We start from the raw sequence: 22,630 nt of genomic DNA, 5'->3' as shown, positions 1-22,630 counted from the left end.
GCCATCGCTGTAGGGAACAGCTCCAGTCATTTAAACTAAATCAACTGAAAAAACACAGCTGAACTCCAGCAGCATGACAGCACTGCCAATAATCGATTTGTATTTCGTATTCTCCATTCTAAATCGCTGTTTATTTCACTAAAAACACTACCCAAGTATGATCATCTAGTCTCAGTGCATTCTAAATGTTTAAATAAAAAGGGCACAGATCCAATGAACTTGAGAAAAGACAGAACTTTACTGTTGTTCATGTAATGTGTAATGCTATCTGCATCTCATATTCAATTCGGTATTTTTTTTTGCCTAATGCATATTATACATATTTGCTTGTAGATATCACATGAATTATTAACTTTTTAAAATAGACAAGCAAACAGTTCTTTCAAATTGTCATAATATTTCACAATATTACTGTTTTTATTGTATTTTTCATTAAATAAATGAAGCCTTGGTGAGCATTAGAGACGTCTTTCAATAATATTTAAAAATCTTAACGATCCCAAACTTTTGAATGGCACCTATAAATACTCATGAGATCACCCAGTGATTAAATAAGTGAGATTTGAGTAGTAAATTTGTATGAATGAATATGTGATTTCTACACTCACAGAAAAGCTGTAGCTCCTGATGGTTTCGTAGTCTAGCGGGATGGCCACACGCATGCGGAGGTCAGCTCTGCCCTGCACTGATGTGGGAGAGATGCTGAAGTGCTCAGAGTTGTTTCCTGTCAGGACCACCTGAAACATGCTGTTCACCCCCTGTGGAGACAGACACAGTCATTTTTGCACCATTATTATGTGTTTGCTATTTTGTATTTCATTGTACAGAGCTGAGCAGCAAACATTCCTCCTCCGGTGTTTCTCCTAAGAAAAAAAAAATTCACAAGAGATCTCAACATCATTTCAGACTGTGCCCAGATGCCTGCAATCAAAATTAAACATGATTCAAATATTTCTCATCCAAATGTTTTGAGCTGCTATCTACATTCATTTTAAAGTCAGCATGTAACGGAAGTTGCGATAATCTTTTTTGCCTATTGTGAAGTACTATATCCAAAAGAAACAGCTTCTCAAACAAGAAAAAATGTAGGGCAGAACTTGATTTGACCATGGTTGGATGGTTGTGGTTTCCTATTGGTTGATCTCATGTGAGTGACAGGTTGCCCCGCCCTTGCGGCAATATATATATTCATTTTAAAGTCAGCATGAAATGGAAGTTGCGATAGTGAAGTATATTAGAATGAAACGGCTTCTCAAACAAGAACAAATGTAGGGCAGAACTTGATTTTGACCATGGGGGATTGATTGGATGGTCGTGGTTTGCTATTGGTTGATCTCATGTGATTGACAGGTTGCCCAGCCCTTGCGGTAGTATCTACATTCATTTTAAAGTCAGCATGAAACGGAAGTTGCGATAGTATTTTTTTGCCTATTGTGAAGTACTATATCCAAAGGAAACGGCTTCTCAAACAAGAAAAAATGTAGGGCAGAACTTGATTTTGACCATGGGGAATTGATTGGATGGTTGTGGTTTCCTATTGGTCGAACTCAGATGAACTCGCCTAATCATCACAGAAGATAAGAGATGTTGCTGCAAGAGGGAGGGGAAATTATTTTGATTAAAGTCTATGAGGGCACATTAATTTAAAAAAAAAAAAATAATGATGTGCACAGTTAAATCATTAATAATAAATCCTTAAATAATCCATAAAAAATATTGTCAATGTTGATTTCATGTGACTCATTTGTGTCTACTTTAATTTCTCCCAATTTGTTGATGCTTAAAGGAATCATGAGTGAGAACTTTAAATCTCATAAAAAAGCCAAATTTAGCATCAACTGTACATCACACCTGCAAAAATTCCTCTCTCGTCACTCTAACAAATGTGTGAGTGTGTTTTGAAAGGGATTTTATCGGATGGACCCAAAATAAAACTTCAAACCTCACATAATAAAGTAATAAAATGTTCTGCAATAATAATTTCTGTCTCTTGTTGCCGTTACAGGTACAGAGATATCCCGAGCAAATGGAGAGATGACAGGAAGTCCCTCATTAGTGTCATTCTCTCTTCCGCGAAGCCGGTGAGGGGAAGACAGGACATATGGCAGGAAGTAAATTCAATGGTGACTCATCACTATCTTAGAAAGTGCAATTTTCATACTGTACACACTGCATCACACACTCTGATTAAACACAATGCTAATGCGTGAGTGAGACAGCTGGCGGTTACAGTGATGGCGAGATCTGCTGACTGAAAACCACATAGTTGCGTGAGCTGTCAAAACAACTTATGACGAGAAGAAATATGTGGAATATAGTTCAGACGGAAAGTGAGGAAAGCATACCCATTCCCTCCCCCACAAACATAAACACATACACACTCAAAAAGCAATAATGTTGAGCATGGTGAGAAGAATCTGTGATTGATTATTGTGTGTGTTTACTTGCTGCTTATCTCTACTAAGTCCACACTTATCTGTCTCTACAATCACTCCATCTCTTCGAGTCTCCTTCTCTCTTTCTTTTTTTTTTGCCGTAATCTCTCTCTCACACAAAAAAGGAGAAGATGGGTTGAGGGTTTTGCTCTTATCTGATCTCACGCGCACACACAGGCACTGACAAACCAACATACTAGACCTGCAAACCCTGTTTACTAGTATATTTGCTAGAGCTGGGTGATATAGTGAATGTTTAGGATGCATTCGCAGTTATTTTTCTGGCGATATAAAACTAAGCAAAATTTTGAATATTGCAACGGTTTTAATGTGCTTTTTATTTGGCCATTAAGCTTCCTAAAGAGTGTTTCATTACAGTAATTTAGCTATTCAGCTTGTGACTTACCAGTATGAGAGGGCATCATTGCCAATCGGTTCAACCTGTTTCAATAAATACTTCTGATAATTGATATGGTATTTGTGGCAAGCAGGGCGGGGCTGAGAGCCTCGGAAGCAGAACGAGGTCGGTGGCGCAAGTGCTAACAAGCGTCACCTGCGCACCACACCGGTCTCGAGTCCCTCTGGGAGGATAAAAGGAGGAGTGATGAAAGAGAAGGACGAGAGAGGACCAGGTCTGGGACATTTATGTTGTGTTTTATGATGTTTATAAGTGACAGCCATCTGTGAGGGGCTACCACTTTAATTTTGTTGTTTATGTTTATTATTATTAAAGCTATAGGGTGATTGTTTGCTGTTTCCTGCCTCCTTCTTCCCTGAGTCTTGAACATTGTTCCAGTATAAAATATTATATATTACATCAAAATTTAAAACAATTATATTATGTTAAAGTTATTAAAAATTGTTCTTTCTTGTGTTCATTTATCAGGGTTAAAATCTCAAGATATAATAAATGCTAAAAAAAAAAAAAAAGAGTGAAAAATAGAGATATGGGAGCAATATGGGAGACCTGAACTAATTATCACACATTTGACTCTTCACTGTAAAAAAAAAAAAAATTGTTTGTTTAAGTTAAAAAAGTAAGTTACCTGGTTACCTTAAAATTTTGAGTTCACTGAAATTAAAAATTTGAGTTAATACAATGAAGGCGATTGATTTAATCAACAAAAACTCAAAATATTATGTTATATGAACCACATTAATTATTGAAGTTGATTTGACAAAAGAAAAAATGTTGTGTTAACAAATCATGAAAATATTTTTTCACAGTGTATGTATATAACTTTTTCACAACTATTGACGAGGAAAAAACAGTTTGATACATTGTATGGGGTAAATTGTCAAAACAGCTCAAGGCTTTCAGCTAAATTTAAATACTAAAACAATTTTGAAACAAAAAACAATTAATCAAACAGCAAAAACTGTAAAAGGTCAGTTGTTTTTTTTTTTTAAATATATTAAGTTAAAATCTTTATTAATTATATACTTGACTCTTGCCTTTATTGTATTCACTTGTTTATCACTGTTAAGATGAACTAAAACTATTAAAAATAATTTTCATTAATTGAATAAAGCTGAAAAAATACCAATACAAATATTAGATAATAAAAAAATACCAATAGAAAAATTGAATGAATAAAAATGACAAAAAGCACATAACTAAATTACTAAAACTTTTAAAATCAAAACATAAATGAAAATATAATGAATTCAAAGTATTAATAAATACTATAAAAGTATATAATAAATGCTAAAATAACACCGTTTTTTTAACCAACAGTAATCACAAACATGATAGTTTTGGAATTTAGTTTACAGGAATAAAATAAAATAAAATAAAATAAAATAAAATAAAATAAAATAAAATAAAATAAAATAAAATAAAATAAAATAAAATAAAATAAAATAAAATAAAATTTAAAAAAATAAATAAATAAAAAAAACACTGCTAGAGAAAAGAGTATTTGTGAATCAAAAATCAGATACTTGTTCAACTTCCCCGGTCTCCCCTACTGCTCAGTGCTAATATTTGTATATACAAATAAAAGCACAATGCTTAATGAAGAACACCGCTAACACACACACATCCCGCCGCCAGGTTCCATTTGCAGGCGAAACCGTTTGTGACTGCAACGTGGTGAATTGATCCGGACAGAGAAAATAGTTTCAGAGTTCAATAAACATTTAACCCGAGGTGTTTCCTTACAATGGAAAACACAGAATGAACAAGAAAATAATAGAGAGAGATTGAGCGCGTGAAATGAAGGACGATAACCACAGACTAGCCCTCGCTAAAGAGACCAGCACTCTAGGTTAATCTGAGATATTCACTGCTTTATATCCCTCAGTTATGAAAATCCCTCCATCACGCCGCTGCTACGGCCGGATGCTGTAATTGAGGAGGTGAATAAAGAGCCGGAGGCCTTGCTGAGGGAAGTCCGACCGAATGAACGGCCACTAAACAAATGAGGAGAGACAAAACGAGTTTGCGTCATATACTCTTATATACACGCATAATCAAGAGATTCATTTGTTCAGATATTCTTCTCTGAATCATCCTGTTTTATGATCTGCAAAAGATTGTAAACACAAAGATACAAATGCAAATGTGACCCAACAAACACTATTTTTTAAAAGAGTTAAAAGTTTGTTGTTGTACAAACTCACTAGCTAGCTGCCGGCTGATTGTCGTGCAGATTGACACAATCATTAATCCTGACTTCCATTCTGATCTGCATTAACCTTAATGCTAATGAAGAGACACAGACTGCAGTTGCTGACATAACACCTCATTATCTCTGAACGATCATCCGTTTGAAAGCATGCTGCCTGAGATGCTGTAATGGACTATTGGAGTGGTTTTATAGCTTTTAAGGTGATGTGTGTAATTTTTTCCCTTTAAAACATGTTCTCCTATCTTGTCTTAATATGCATAGACAACTACAAGCAAATGATTAATTGGTTGATTCCTGCAACAGAAGTAAGCAATATGACTCTGTGGCACTTTCAAAAAACTGAAATCAAAGATATCTCATCAGAGATTCATTTCTCATCAATTTTTTCTATGCTATGCTATGCTATCCTAGCAGCCACCTAGAACACCTTAGCAACTGCCTAAAACTGCCCTATACTAAAGCAACAACCTAGAACCAAAGACTATAGAATAACACAAGTATTGTATTTGAATGCACTCGTATTGTTTTGAATGGGAGAAAGTGCAACGTGCAATATGGCGGAGTAAGTCCGATTGGTAAAGTCATCACGCTACTGCAGTGACCGTTAGAAGCTCCGGTTCCTATAGAAACAGTCAGACGCACGCTTCCTATAGAAACGGGAAGATAGGACTGCGCATGTGCATTAGCTTGCTAAAAGCCTTTTTTGTCATGATTCAAGCGTTTAGAAACAAAATTTATGAGACAGTTGTCAGATTTCATTGGTGATTTCAAATATGAAATGTAATCGAAAGCTTGGCAAACAGCTTTGGAGAATTTCATGTTTCCCCATTCAAAGAGATAGGAGCTGCACTTGCATGCTCGAGAGTCGTTTCAAAGATGGCCGCCGAGTGAAATGACTTGCCTTAAAGGGATTTTGCTAGAACACCCTAAAGATAGGGCTGGGACAATACTATAGATGCATCACGATTTGTGAATCAGTTCTGATATTTTCAACGCATCGCAAATCGATTCTGAGCTTAGTTTTTAACAGCAGATGGCGCTCTAGCCTAGTTTTTAACCACATGCTTAAATGCTCACAAAGAAGAGCGCTCGTGCATTTGGCTGGGTCTGACAAAGTACTTGCACATCAGAATACAACCTGCTGAGAACACCCTGTTAATTTGCTTCAACCTTTTCGAACTTTATGAATGATTATTTTATAGAAAGTTCAAGTGGTATGTGTAAGGAATTGGAAGGAAGCTGAGTACGGCTGTTTCTAAAGTACGCAGTGCCATCTGCTTTTGAAAACTAAGCTCAGAAATGATTAAAGAGAGAATCGATCCAGAATCATTTCTCGATTCGCAATGCATCAGTGTATTGTCCCAGCCCTAACTAGAAACTGCCTAAAAAACAAAATAGTTACTGGTTAATGTGCACAGTGATCACAGAAAATCAAAATCTAAACCTGGACTAACCTGACCACACACAAAAACCCAGCTCTTTTTGCCCAAAACCGTTTACTTTAAAGATCCACCTGACAGCTTCTACTGGGGTGACAGCACATAGTAGAGGCAAACCATCCAGCACACATCTCTATCCATAATCAAAACCACTAACTGTCAAGCACTCCAGAAAAGAAGAAACCTCTCGCCGCGTTTGTGCCCTTAAAAGCCTCGGAACACAGGCGACATGGAGGACGACGCTCGAGATCGATGACAGAATTACATCGGCAGTTAAAATAACCCCTTGTTTTTGTTTGGAGCGCTTAGAGAGCCATTGTAGCTGATGGGGGCTATTTAAAGAGCCATCCAATATGCAGGGATGTCAACACTCACTGGCCATAAGCGTAATTGCCTGTCCATTTGCCTGAACCACTACAGAGAAGATAAAAGCTGCCTGTCACACACATCAGCAGGAAAGTTTGAAGATGAACCATACAGAGAAAGTTCGGAAACACGGTAAGCATTGGAGGAATTGGTGATCCTCTGCCCATCAGAGACAATGCCACTCTGAGAGGCTCTTTTTATACCCAAAAATGTTGCCAATTGACCTAACAAGTTGCAAATTGGTCCTCCGGCTGTTCCTTATATGTGCATTTAACTTTTTCAGCCTCTTATTGCTACCTGTCCCAACTTTTTTGGAATGTGAAGCTCTCATGAAATCCAAAATGAGCCAATATTTGGCATGACATTTCAAAATGCCTCACTTTCAACATTTGATATGTTATCTATATTCTATTGTGAATAAATTATAAGTTTATGAGAATTGTAAATTATTGTATTCCTTTTTTATTCACAATTTGGAATCGGGTTTGTATATATATGTATATATATATATATATCGATATTGAAATATCTGAAACGCTTCCAAATACTAATTTTCCGTAGAACAGACACACGATACCAGCTGTGTACCAGCGGATTGTGTGTATTGTGCATAATTGTACTCATTCCTACAGATTTTGTGATCACACCCAAAGTGCGCAAGCATAAAGCTGCTTATATATTGTCCTTAAATAGTCAAATACACACAAAATGATGTCAACATGCCGGTCTAGGCGAGTTTTCACCTAAACACATTCAGTTGTTTTAATGCATGTGCAACAGTATATTGGATCCATGTGTCAAAGTGACAGCAGCATAATATACTTGCTGCCAAATTATGAGATAATATTGAAATATCTATATGGCAGTTTTTCCCCATGGTTTCGATGTCAAAATTGTGGCCAGTGAAAATGCTGAGTGGCTAGTAACTTTGGAAAACCACTAGCCACATATACAGTATACATATACTGTTGTTAGATACAAGTAATTGCAATTCATGAGCATCATTTGCTGTGTTTGACACATTTCTGAATTAAGGTAATTCATTTTTATAGCTTTTATACTGAAAAGCTTAGACCTTGAGATCCTATCCTATCCGTTTAGTAACTAAAATAGAGAACTGTAAAGGAGAGAGAAGGACAGCTTAAACATCAATCCCCAAATAAACACCCGGCTTGAGCCCAAGAAGCCTCTCTAAACACATGCACATACATAGAGGCTGAGGTGGTTACTGAACTCTCAGACCCTCTGGAAGACTGTTGTTCATCTTGCATTAGGATCAGAGTCAAGCCTCACTGTGTTGAAGAGCTGCCATCTCTACTCACCAGTGTGTTTAGAAGGTCTTGTGCTGAGAGAGCTGAAAATGCCTCTAATATACAGCTGGTACTGTATTTCTTGAGTGAGAGGAAATGGTCACTGCTCAAAACAAAAAAGGAGCTGTTTTTATGCCCTCAAAGACTGAAAAGTAAAGTAAGACTAATATAATTTTGATTTGCCAATCAAAACTGACAGGACAGTAAAATGTTAGAGTTACTGACTGATGGTGATAACACACTTGACTTCCACCTTTCTGTTTAATTACCCAGCTATGTTCATAGAGCATACTAATATACCACTCTTATTATTTCTGGAGTGTAATATATGTATACTGTGCACAGTATGTAAATGTCCTGCATGCATAGAATACCTGGATGACATCTGCCAGAATAAGCAGTGTAAAATGGATGATTCAAACTCTGAATTCTGATTTTCTTGATTATATACAATGAATGATTACTTTTGCAAGGATGCATTAAATTGATCAAAAGGGGCAATAAACTGCTCAAGAATAAATTATATTTTAAAATATATTAAAATAGAAAAATGTAATTTGTAATACTATTTTAAAATATTTTTCAAATATTTCACAGCCCTGTTGAGCATAGATTTTTTTTTCAATGTTTCACCTTGCTTTATGCCTTACTTTATATAAAAAAATAAAACAATAAAAAAACACAGTATGCAGTATACAGTAAGTAATATGTTAATATGCCGCTCTCTCTTCATCTGTCACACTCTGTTCCAGTAATTTAAAGCAGGAATCAATGTCGAGTTGACTCGTGCTGCTCTTATCTCTGATTGATTCTGCTGGTTAGTGATAATTTGCTGCTGTATCTCACCTACTCAAAAGTAAATTAAACCCTAAACAAGTCCTAGTGTGGTAGGTGGCATGTGAGAGACCATGGATGTATGTCAAAGTGTGTTTGTTTTTTTGTTAAAGCAGATTAAAGCAGGTCAACATTCAATAGCAGATCTGAACGTATTTAATCCAATCAGAATTTAGAGTCAGAACTCTCCAAAACAGACTATGAAAACCTGACATACCAGTAAGTATTAAGTGTGTTTCCCTGTCTTGCAGTATTCCTACCTCAATTCTTGACTTGAGATTTGAAAATATCTATTTCCTAAGTGAAATTACCATGGATAGTTACTAAACAGATTCCAAGTTTTTCAGTATAAAAGCTATAAAAATGAATTACCTTATTTCAAAAATGTGTCAAACACAGCAAATGATGCTCATGAAAGCAAGAAACATCCTGCACATTTCATCAGGACCTTGACTAATGTTCCCTACAGACATTAATATTCACAAGCCATAACATTTATATAGCTCTCAACTGGATACACAGCCTAGGTAAATATTTCTCCCTCATGACTTAGCTTTTACACTTACTTGTTCACAAATCAAACACTTCAAAAAATACACTGCTAAAAATACATGCCACAAATTTTGCTACCCAACACATTTAAAGAAAACTGCTTGAGTGCCACAACTTGACATATTTTAAATTTAAAATGACATGTTTAGCGAGCATGATAATAAGAATAAGCAGTTTGTTGCTGTATTATTATTATTATTATTATTATTATTATTATTATAAATAATAGTAATAAAATAATTATGAAAGATAATGCCAAACTACTTCATATAGTTTTCATTCTGTCTTAGAATTCCTTCTAAAAAGTTCTTCGTTATAATACCGGGACAGTCATATCACTGTCATTTTTAATATCAAAATTTATTATAATACAAAAAATTAAACAATGCTCTTCATAAAAAAGTGACTATGTATGAACCAATTTTTGTATGAACCCTCAGTGGTGAGGGATCAAGGTGAGGAAGTCAGCCATTCCAACTGACCTGGACCTGCAATTCACATACAACAAAAACTATAAGTGCTGACTATGAAATGCCCATCTCTGCTAGCAAAATGTGTGGATGGCAGTGTCAAAAACTGCTTACAGTTTGAAAAGAATTAGCATGGAGTTATGCGAGCATGTTGCTGCTGACTTGAGCACTTTACAGCCAGGAGTGCAGATTCAGAAGAGTGACTAGTTTGAAGCATGACTGATAGGGGGTGAGCAGGTGAGAAAGGTTGACATCTGACTGATTCGAGCTTGTTTCGAAGCTACTGCCATAAAGGGGAGCAGTGAGACCGGTCAAGAATCCTTGACGTCAGAAGACTCTATGTTGGAGAAAATGTGATGTTCAAAGAACATGTACAGCACAAAGAAATTTCTGCGAACAGCTTCTTTTACTCAAAGGAATTTCAGGAAGAAACAAAAGTCAATATACTCACAGGCTATAGGCATACTTGTGCATCTGAATATTTAATATGTATCATGAAATCATTAAAGGGGAAAATATTCTCTTTTAAAAGTTTGTATGTGTGTATGTCTCACCTCATCTTTGTCTTCGACCTGTATGTACAGAGGCAGAGCGAAGCCGACCTGCGCCAGCTCGGTGATAAGGACCCGATACTCTGAGCTGTTAAATCTGGGTGGATTGTCATTTTTATCGATCAGCAGGATGGTGAAGGTGGTCATGACGGTGGCAGATGTGGGTGTGCGGTCGTCATTCAGCTCTGTTGCCTACACAGAGACAGAAAGTCATTTTTAATCTAATGTCTGCAATCCCAATACATACAACAGACTGCAAAGGGAAACCTGGAGAACTAGAAATAAAGAGAACATTTTAAGATTTTAAACAATTTCAATGCACAATTAGTAAGAACTATTTTCAGAGATTTTGCGACGTTGATCATGTGAAGATCACAGAAGACGTTGATCACAGAAGAACAAGATAGTCTTTGGATCCTTCAAAAATTATGTTGGTGAACGTGATCATTTAGAATTTGTTCATTTTATCACAAGTGCTTTCTGAAGAGATTGAAGAGCCCTGCTGATGGGCACCAAACAAGTGGACCGAGAGCCCTGGTTTCTGTCAACTTCCAAACAAACTTTGGTGCAGTTCACCTGAAATATGAACACAACATGGACCAAAGACATCTAAATGAACCAAAAACAGGATGTCACAAAATGCGACCCTAAAAAAGACATAATGCTCAAGCATGCCTGGTTCTTCTCATCATAAGAGCTACATTGCCCATTACAGTTCGGTAGACGTGTGGGAACTGCGTCTTCTTGCAACAGATCTTTGTTTGTGTGTGTAATGGAGGAATTCCTGGCACTGTTTTGACTCCTTTACACATTTTTTAAGCTCTTCGCGAGTTCTCAGCTGATAAAAATGTCATCATATGTACGCACATACATCAAGAGCATTTAGCCTAGCACACAACATTATTTTGGATGTTCGATAAGTTTCGTTGCCAATTTTTTTGGTTTTGTATCTTTAGATTCGGTCTTAAAAATGACAGTGTGAACACTAAGTGAACTAAATATATTTTCTTTTTTGTTCCAAAAGACCAAAAGAACCAAGAGAACTGAACAAAAAGTGTGAACACAGCCTTAGTTTAAATCATGTCACAACATTTTACACAGACATCAAAAGATTTTGGCTTCAAAAATCATCCAACTTAATTATCAAATCAAATAATCTACCCATTCACATGCCACTCAAAACTTGTGAGATTAAAAAAAAACAAAAACATGGGCAGTTTTTGAAATGTTATCAAAATATTTCATAAACGAACACGCAGGTAGCAGAGGACGAGATGTTCTGCAGAAATCTGTGGAACGTTCTACCATTAATTAGTTATTTGTTGACTAATTTACAACTGAGTAAAGCAATAATCAAACCTCAAACTTTAAAAAAAATTATGTTCCCCAAAATCATCGCAGACACACAACACCATAATCCATCTCTCTAATGTGAGGAAACATTATAAGTAGCTCTAGAAAAGCAAAGGAGAAGTGAAAGAAAGGAGAGAGAAGAGTGACAGAGAGAGACAGTGAAGATACGAAACGAGAAAGGAACGGATGTGATAATAGAGGGAATCTGGCAGTAAGCAGCATTAACGTTTAGTCTTCAATCTCCTCCATTTGTTCAGCTCTGCCTCTTTATTAAATCAGAGGGGAGGATTCTGGGAGAAATCCCACAGGTCTGCCATAAGTGGGGGCACACGGGGGCCAGACAGACACAGGCAATAAGATTTAGGATGAACACGTCTTATCGACAGGAAACAATTGCTTTCTTCCCTTCCTCTCTCCTCCTCTTTTTGAGCGATGGAGTTGGACTCACAGAGAAATCAAAAGGAATAATGGTGTTTTGTGAAGGAGGGATGCAGGGTGAACGGAGGATGGAGGCGTGGTGAGGCTGCAGGTCCAGGTTAAATGCGAATTGTGTCGTTTAACACCCCCCTGCACATCTCTTCTCTATCCCTCCAAATAATAAATGCACTGACCTCCAGCCCAATGTACTCCAGCCTATCCAAGCTCTGTGAAGTTGAGAAATTAGTTTTATTACTTTTCACTCCAAATCAATAATGCCACCAATAAGAGGGAGGGAGAGAGAGAGGGAGAAAGAGAGTAAGATAAAATAGTAAAGAGAAATTTTTTTTTATATATATAAAGGAGCAGAGGCTCAGGAGGGAGAAATAGATAATGAAAATCTATAACTTATGAATATTTTGGGAGATTTTTCTTGCGCTTGCTTTGTTTTGAGTTTTACTTTTCGTGGCAATCATTGATTTCAATTTAGAGAACTACAGCTGTGCACTTTATGTCTGCAAATAGAGCAGAAGAAACCAAAACACATTTATGAAACTGTCCGGATGGGATTATATATAACATTACAGGCAAAGGAAGAGGCTGTAACGTGTATAGTCTTTTTTGTTTTTGTTTTTTCTGTGTTCTGTTTCTGTTTTGCCTGGCTGAGGCCTAGTCCACATGTATACGTGAGATTTTCCTCCTTCGTTTTAAAAAAAAATAGAGCAAAACGTGGGAAAAAAAACGAAAACGCGAAAACATGCTATGAAGCGCTGTCAAGAGCATGTCAAACCAACAGGTGGCGATATAACCCTAACCGTAAAGCCATGTTGGCCAATCAGAAAATCAAATCAAATATAAGCCTGAAAAAACCTCACCTCATGTAAACAAAGGAAATAGTGGCGCACAATTTGACGTCACAAACCAAAATCTCCAGTAAAAAGCCAAAAGTCTCTGGCAAAATCTCCGATATCTACACGACAATGCTCTAACCGGAGTTTCTGAAAATCTTCACCCTGGCAGGAGTTTTCAAAAAGGTTTGGTTTCAGTGACCTGATACCGTGTTTGCGTGTGGACGAACAGCCAAACCACATAAAATGAAAATACTGAAAATACCCATGTTCGTGTGGACAGCTCCTAGCTAGTTTCCTTGGCTGTTAGTTAGTTTGCACACACTTGTTTCTGTTCACCTTGATTAAGTTCCCCATGAATTCATGCTGCATTCACACCACCGCGTAATTACCGTAATCTTGAGAGGACAACACGTGACATTATATTCGGAGCTGTTCACGTCCTTGGACAGGGAATTAGGCATTTTTATAGCACCACTATCAACATTTAAATGAATCTACAGTGGTCAGGTGGTACAGCGGCCATGTGGTACACGTGGGAGCTTTCATGAAACTTCCAGCTTACAAACTGTAATTACGAGCTCTACAAGGACGTGAACGGCAGAATCTTGTAGTTTCAGTAATTAAGATATGGCGTGAATGCACCTTAAAGCCGTTGATTTCATTCTGTTCCTTTTTCCAGTATCATCAATGTTTGGTTGTGAGTTATAGCTTGTGAGATTCTTCAGTGTGTTCCCTTTTTGGACTTTTTATTAAAGACTGTGTTTGTTTCTCTACTCCTCCTTTGTGCGCTTTAGCCACCGTGACAGAGGCATTTATGAGGCACTGAACAAACCTAACAGTGACCAAAACTTAAGCAAATCATCCTCATAGAACAGATTAGTCCTTGCTCTGAAACCTGCTGATTTAGATAGAATTATCACATAAGTTTTGATTTTCTAAAACAACTTCATCCTAAAAGTGCATTCAAAACAAACACAAATACAGATTGTCTCAGTACTGCATGATTTTATACTTATTTTGTACTTAATCCTTTCACAAAGAGCCAGAATGGACTATAGTGCTGGTGAGACTGGGTCCTGTTGCATAATTCATTATGGTTTTTGGTCATACATTTGTCACTGAGGTTGTGCTTTAAATAGTTAAAATAAAGAATTGCCAAATCTACAGACTGCAGCAACAGTTCAATGGGGTCTTATCAGAGCAGAGGTGATAATGATACCTATCATGACATCTGTGTCAAATCCAGAGACATAATGACAGAAATCTACAGAGACTCAAATCTCCACCAATCCTTTGGAAACAAAATCCCACACACAGCACTTTCTGGACACTTCCAGCTCAATGTGAATAAAGTGCTAATCTATAACAGCTCTTTTTTGGGGGTTGTCTGAGGATTATTCATTACATGAGTGTGTATATATATATATATATATATATATATATATATATATACAGCTATGGAAAAAATTAAGAGACCACTCCAAGTTCAGAAATCAATGTTAAGTGGTCTCTTAATTTTTTCCATAGCTGTATATATATATATATATATATATATATATATATATATATATATATATATATATATATATATATCACATGATCCTTCAGAAATCATTCTACTACACTGATTTGGTGCTTAAAAAACATTTCTTCTACAGCTGTGCTGCTTAATATTTCCAGTGGAATCCATGATAACTCAAACTTTATATATATGGTCTTTATCAGTATTATTTTAAAAGGCCTAAAGTCTGTCTGCTCTTCTTCTCTTTTGTTCTTTTTGTCCCTCTGCCTCTCTCTCATCTTCATGCCTGAAGAGGAGGCAAAGGTGTGTGTGTTTCAGGAGCCTCTGCTAAACCGAGCTCTCAGAGATGGAGAGACTGGAACAAAGAGCTTTCCTGCCTGAGGTCTATAGGGACACACTTTCTCTCTCTCTCTCCCCTCCAGTGTTTGGCCCTGGAACTGCCAGCGGGACACTGAGATAACAATGACATAACACACACACACACACACACACAAAGTGTCTGTCACATGGTCACTCTTTCCAACTGGCTACAACATTGACAGCTTAAAAGACTAATAGATTTGTGTAATTAAAGAAATGAGTTAATTCTTTAAAAAACAAAAAAGCTGATCAAAAGAGCATCTGACTGTCTGTAAAAGACTTGACATGATAAGCGTCACAAAAATACTTATTTGATTAGTGACCTAGAAATAGAGATAGTTGCATGTTTCTTATAAAACACTAACAGGCACAGCAAACCTAGAAAATCCAGTCCAGTTCAGTTCATTTGAAGTGTTTTGCATGTTTGTAATAGCTACAAAATGATAATTAAGAATGTTTTTAAAGCTCCAGGGTCAGTGAGACCTTTTCACACACTGACCCTGATATACTCAATGTGGGTAAATGGCTTGATAAATTACAGTTACACTCTGCAAACATTTACAGTAGAATCAATACGGCATTTGGCAGAGATCCCAATGAGTTCAGTGCAGGGGATGACAGACTAACCAGAACTACTATACATGAGAATTTCTGGAAACAGAACAAATCTGCTTATATTTGATTTTATTCCTCATTTAAAATCAGTACTGACCTTGAAACATTACAGAATAGAATGCATTAGTGGATTTGAATCTCACACAGAGTTGAAAGACTTATAATAAAAGGTTTTAAGAGCTTAAGGAACTTAACTATTCTGATTCCAACTCCACTGAATGATTCCAGTTTCTCAACAAATCAATGAACGGTTCTTTTGGTACTACTGAGGAAGCACTCAAAGAATTTGTCCAAATTATTTATTAAAGAAAAACAATTGTATTCTTGGTATTATTATTATTTTATTTTAATTTAAGTGCCATTTATTGCAACAAAATATATTTTCTAAATGATTAAAAAAAAGACTATTGATTTCCAACCCTATTAGAAGCTGAAATTGAACAAATCCTTTTGTGAAGCTCAAACACACATTTTTAATTCCATATGAGCACCTCCACCACTAGTTTTGAGTCTTACCCTCACTGTGATGGTGAATCCAGAGGAGTACAGCGGGTTTTCCCGGTCCAGCTGTCCGCTCACTGTCAGAGATCCGCTGATGTAGTCGAGAGCAAACATGCTGTTGGTGTTACCTGATGAACAGAATTAAAAAGGAAGATAAATAATTGTAGCAGTATTTGGGTCAAAAGATGTTTCTGTTTGCACTGAATTCTGCCATATTAAACCCAAGAGAAGGTACCCTCATTACACTTTGACTTTTTAGCATTAAGATATTTTAATTATTGGAAGGTCATGATTGTAAAGTGGTTAAATATCCGAGCCCAAACTCAAAGGTTGTAGGTCAAAATCCTTAGAGGTGTCAGCGAAGCGGAGGGTCGTTGAGTTCCCTAATCACCATTCTGCCCTAGAGCAGGGCACTTAACCTCTGTTCCAGGGGGAATGTCCCTATCGTCAGCTTCAAGCTAAGGATTTAAAAGTAGTCATTAGATCATTCCTATCCTGTAAATTAGGGATGGATGTTATGACAAATTCATTAACTTTATACCAATAATGGTACAAATTTGCACATCAACAAGAGGGCAGGATTCTAAAATTATTATTATAGATCTATCTATCAGTCTGTAAGGCCTACAAACTTTCAAACTTCAAGGCTTCGCTTTCTAGACAACAATTACTTATATTAAATTTCTTTTTTAATTTCAATTCATTTCAATTCTACCTCGTTGCGTTTGAAAATTTAAATTCCAACTAAACACTTGTTTGCTCAGGATCTGAACTGTAATTTAAAAGCATTCTCAATTTAATTCTGTACCACATTATGTAATATATTAATGATCTGTTCATTGGATTTCCAACAACAATGACTATATTATCATATAGACTGTTATTATGATTTTCGTGATAATTGTCATCAGTGTTGGGGGGTAACACATTACAAGTAACACAAGTGACATAATCAGATAACTTTTTTCAAGTGACAAGTAATGCATTGTTTTACAACAAAATATCTAAGTTACTTTTCAAATAAGTTACGCAAGCAGGCATGTACTCATCTCACTTGTACAAAAACAGATTCAGTATTCCTCAAAATGAATGAAAACAGAATAATACGCAAACCTGCAATAATTATATATGTTAAATAATACAAATATATTTGATGTATTAACTAATGTATTTGCTGCTGACCTTTCGATAATCCAGTTCAACAAATAAATCAAAAATTACTTCAGATAAACATGACATTTCATTTTTTTTGTTTTGTTTTTATTGCTGAAGAGTGATGAATTTTCTTCTCCTGCATCCTATTCATCTAAAAAGTTTTGTTTGAGCTGCGCCCTCTACTGTACAGGAGTAAATTTCATTTTGCATCAGTTTCCAAAGTAAAAATTTCCTAGGTAAAAATTGCAAATGAACACTCTCCCATTTCGATAACTTGAATGTGATGAGCTCGTAATCACGTCTTCAGAAGTGGTAATTATCAAATTTCCGATAGCCCATGAAGGCAGCAATTTCACTTCTTGTATAATATGGCCTTTACATTTGCCAAAACATTTTTTGTTATTAAAAAACAAACAAGCAAGCCCAGCTTACGTAATGCAAAAGTAACGTAACACATTATTTTCCATAAAGAGTAGCTAAGTAACACAATTAGTTACTTTTTTATGGAGTAATGCAATATTGCAACACATTACTTTTAAAAGTAACTTTTCCCAACATCGATTGTCATCCTTATTTCTAACCTATTAAAATAGCCATGAACTGGTTCTTCTGATCAAACCTCAAAACGGGGGCTTGGTACTATCCATGGGATGTTGATTGAATTTTGAGATTAAACTTAAAATGGGGCGGGATTTAAGTTGACTAAATGATTAGTGAGAAAAGAGAGAAGTCTGAGAGAAATCTGTCGCTTTCATCGGAAGACTGAATTATGACGTTTTCATTAAACATTACAAAGTCAAATAAATAAATTAAAAATGAAATGCATACATGGATTTATCATTCACAATACAATATATAACATGAATTTACAAAACAGATAAGGTGAATTTTATTTCATAATAAATTATCTGTGTATGTTTTATATTACTCATATGATATAAGATATCGCTCATACCATCCACAACTGCTGGATTTTGGAAGAAATATTTTCTACAAGCTCCGTACACACTGCTGAATTCAACCTCTGAAACCTGGTCATAAAGACCATACTTTAGCACTAGGGTCAACAAAATACTTGTTTAAACACCAGACATGGACAAAGAGTAAGAAACAGAAATAAAATCTTTGCTCTTCTGCCTTGTCTGGCAGACAGCAGGAGTGAGGTTTGGGACTGGACCTCTCCCTGGTCTGGGATAGAAGAAAATAATATCTTCAGACTGGAAACGGCGGCCATGTTAATTAATCCATTACTCCTGAGATATCATGCTAGTTTTGGGTAATTAGTTCAGTGCTCGGCAGAAGTGGCCCAAACGTTAGGGCTACAAAAGAGCACTACACTGGCTCGCCATCCAATCCACCATTCTTTTTTAATTCATTCTCCACTCAAAACAGTTTATACTCCCTCGATAAACTGTTCATCTCATTAACACCTCACTTTCCTTAATTATATGATATTTCAGTAATTATTTTCATTATATTTTCATGTCTTTTCTCTCTCTGTCCCTCTCCCACAGCTGCACTGTTTATTCAGTGCACACTAATTAAGTCCAGCAGTTGCAGATGGCACACAGAGTGACACACAATCTGTCTTCTCTTCTAACAGTTTTCTTTTGTTCTTTATGATAGATGATCTCACCTCTGTACAGCTCTCATCACATACAATAATGTACTACTAAAGACCATCGGCACCCCATCGATTCGTTCTGTAATACTCCTCACTCCTACGTTTCTCCACCTCCCTGTTCCCATGTAAATCCAACCAACTTTGTTTCTCCACCTGCCCATTCCTACAACCTTCAGCAAACCATTACTCCATGCCTCAACATATAGACACTGTAGATAGACAGATCAACAGACAGACAAACAAATAGGCTGACCGAAGGACCGAACGACATTGATCAATCGATTGATAGACCCTGTCCTCCAACTCCAAACTCTTACATTCCTCCACCTCCCTATCACTCTATTCCATTTCATCACTATGTTTCTTTACCTACTCCTTCCCAGGTTCTCAAACTTCCGTTCTCCATTCAGCCCATCTCATCTCAGGTGTTCACTATTGTTATGCTAAATTGGACATAGCCACATCACTGCTGCATTGGCACTGGATTGAAACAGAGCTTGTTGAGCATGCATGAGCGATTCAGAACTGCCCTGCAGAGATAGTTGTGATTTATACATTTAAATAGCAATCTGAACCATCTGCGTAATGGAAATCAAACAATGGGAGAACCCAGATTGATTGAGAGTGCGTATGCAAGTGAGTCTGCTAGCGTGAATATATTGGCTCCTCTGGGCATCGGCGGCCAATTAGAATACACACTTTAATTCACTTTCCCAATTGCCCAGTGTGAAATCAAACGTGCAGCTGAGAGCCACGCTGACCTGATGGATTCATTAAAATTAGCATGCTTGGCTGTTCACTGGAGTAGGACCATTGAAGAGCAGGCTGATTTGAAATGATTATAATCCTTATCTGGCAATGTAAATATATTTTTTAAAGTGAGGAGCAGACGCTGATTCATTTCTGAGGGGTTGTGACTCAAAAGCAAGCAGTAATTATAAGCCTAGCATTGAGGAGAGAATTTATTCATTTGAAATATATTCTCATCACACAGAGTCGATAAAATGTCTAAAAGTCACATGGCTACCCCAAAATTTAAATTGTCATTATTTAGTCATAAATAAAAATAATAAAATAGTCCATATTATTTAAAATGTTACATATGTTATATATAATATTATATTACATTATATGAGCAATATCACACAAGTAGTCTAAAAGTCATATACATATATATATATATATATATATATATATGAGCAATATCACACAAGTAGTTGAGTGGCATAGGTAATCACAGCATGCTAATATATAGCCATATCGCATGGCTACGAGTGTGATATTGCATTTATACAACGACGGCACAAGTGTGTAAATAAATAACAATGGAGTGTCATTAAAACCCTCTTTTTGTGCAGAACTACTTCCTTCTGCCATGGATTCAAATCTCAAGTTGACAGTTTGATCAAGCCTCCGTTACTAGATCTATAATGTCACTTTAGAACTAGTAATGAAGGAATGTTGAGTCCCTCCATTGAAACTCATTGTAGTTTTGTACAGTATTATTGAGAGAGAGCGAGAGAGAGAGAGAGAGAGAGAGAGAGAGAGAGAGAGAGATCGCCTGAGCGAGCATTACCTGTGTCTGATATAACATTCATTCTTCAGGTCAATGTCCAAAATATTATGTCCATTATAAAAATTTGTTTGAATGTCCGCTGAGGAAAGCAGGAAAAGCAATGTATTTGTCCTTTTTACAGTTGAATTTTCCATAACTAAAACAATGTTCTTTGTTTACAAAAGTCCCTTTCAATTAAGAAGTCTCTTGCTCATTCACTCATAAAGTTTGCCGCCATCTAATGCCGTATTAATGTAGCTTTAACTCAATCCATATTACGCACTAATGGACCCCTTCTCAATAACAAATACAACATATTATTTATATAAAATAATATTCATTAACCATCAGTATTTAAATTAACAAAAATAGCCATTATCAATGACAATAGGAAATAAACACAATGTTCAGTTAAACGTACAAAAGCAGTGCTCTACAGGATGTAAGTTAAATATAGCCTTAATATTAAATTATTAAATTTAACATAGCCCAGTTTGATTTTCTCAGGAACAAGTAATAGATTAATGAGACCAAAGATTGCCCATTTTATGTACCCAAAATGAATTATATCTCATGTTTAACCACTATAGCCAGCGGCAAATCCCCTAAGCACTGGCCGAGATAAAGCTGTTCTCGGTGGGTACAAAAGCACTGAACGGCTGCTGACTATGGAGGACCAGGGGTGCCACTTAAAAATAAAAAGAAGAATCAATTAATTAATTTAATAATTCAAACATAAAAATGTATATAAATGATTCACTTTTTACATGGGCAAATTAATAGACATATTTAAAGTTGTTTATTTAATTTCTGTTTTTAAATGTAGTTTAATAAAACAATAAAACAATAAATTTGAAAAATCTTTTTTGAATGTATAAATAAATAGACAAATTTGAAATGGGATATTTAATTCATTTTTTAAAATGTAGATCAATAAAACAATAAAAAGTTCATTAGTAAATCATTTTAAATGCGCATTTAAATCGCTTTTTTAAAAAGAATTTGGCAAATGCTTTTCTTTCTCTATTTACCAGTTGCTTTTCTTTGTCGGTTTGCCAAATGCTTTTCTTTATCCATTTGTCAATCGAGTGGTAAAATGCCATTGGACAGTACACACGTGGGAGCAACCAATCAACTTTCCCCTCAATTTGAAGAGCCAATCCTCTCTCACTTGTAACACTCACTGTCATTGGACAGTTAGTACGGTGACCGGGAGGGGACATGTTCGGTTCATTTAGTTTTGTCGTGGCCACAACATATAAACTCGTGGGAACGTGATAATATGTCATGGCCACAAGATATTAATTCGTGGGAACGGCCACGAGATCGTTTTGTCGAGGTAACGATATATTTTTCTCATGGCCACGAGTTAAATGTGTAAACAACCTGCGCAACCATAGCAACCTGGAATTATCACAAATGGACAATACCATAATAATATTTTTAATTAAGAAAAAGAACGGAATAAAGAAATTATTATATTAACATAGTGCATATTATATTGTATTGTGCGCGATGTTGCAGACAGCATTCGAATGAAGATTATAAATCAATGTTTATATGTTGTACATTTTAATCCCACCGAACAGTCTTTTAAATCCATTCACTTATCGTTTATTTTTTATTAAATATTTTTATATTATTAGTTACATCTGTATATTCAGGGTGCGATTTGTGAAAAAAACAGACTTTTGAAAAGTTTTTTTTTTTTTTTTTTTTTTTTTTAAAAACCACAGTGGAGCTATATACTATTTTTGGCAGCTGTTACAGAAACATTTTTACAAAAAAAATTCTGATTTAACTTTGAGATTTGAAGTATTAGATATAGCTTAGATATTTGCAGCATTACAATAACACTAATAATTCTTAATTTCTGATAGAAATGCAAAATCAATCGGTAGTTAGGCTATTAATAGAGACACAACCCTTTACATTCAGTCGCGTTTGGTCCCATTTATTTATACACGTTTACCTCAGATTTCATTAGATAGAATATAAGCTGTGCTGTACACAGGGTTTCATAATTACCAAGGTCAGAAAATGTAGTTTACTAGGGGGGTACGGGGGCATGCTCCCCCGAGAAAATG

The 22,630-nt window shown here is 35.9% G+C and overlaps 1 protein-coding gene across 1 annotated transcript in view; it reads right to left on the bottom strand.

Annotated features, from left to right (window-relative positions):
- The window catches only part of cdh23 (cadherin-related 23), a 256,259-nt gene that overhangs the window by 103,501 nt on the left and 130,128 nt on the right, over nt 1-22,630 (bottom strand). The window contains exons 9-11 of the mRNA XM_067386032.1: nt 16,225-16,337; nt 10,594-10,782; nt 609-758 (exon numbers count right to left, since the gene is read on the bottom strand). Of these exons, the coding sequence (XP_067242133.1) occupies nt 609-758; nt 10,594-10,782; nt 16,225-16,337 (452 nt within the window). The remainder of the gene's footprint in view (nt 1-608; nt 759-10,593; nt 10,783-16,224; nt 16,338-22,630) is intronic.

The sequence above is a fragment of the Chanodichthys erythropterus genome, chromosome 5, assembly GCF_024489055.1.
Source record: "Chanodichthys erythropterus isolate Z2021 chromosome 5, ASM2448905v1, whole genome shotgun sequence".
Classification (NCBI taxonomy): Eukaryota; Metazoa; Chordata; class Actinopteri; order Cypriniformes; family Xenocyprididae; genus Chanodichthys; species Chanodichthys erythropterus.
This window is presented reverse-complemented; position numbering and strand designations above follow the sequence as displayed.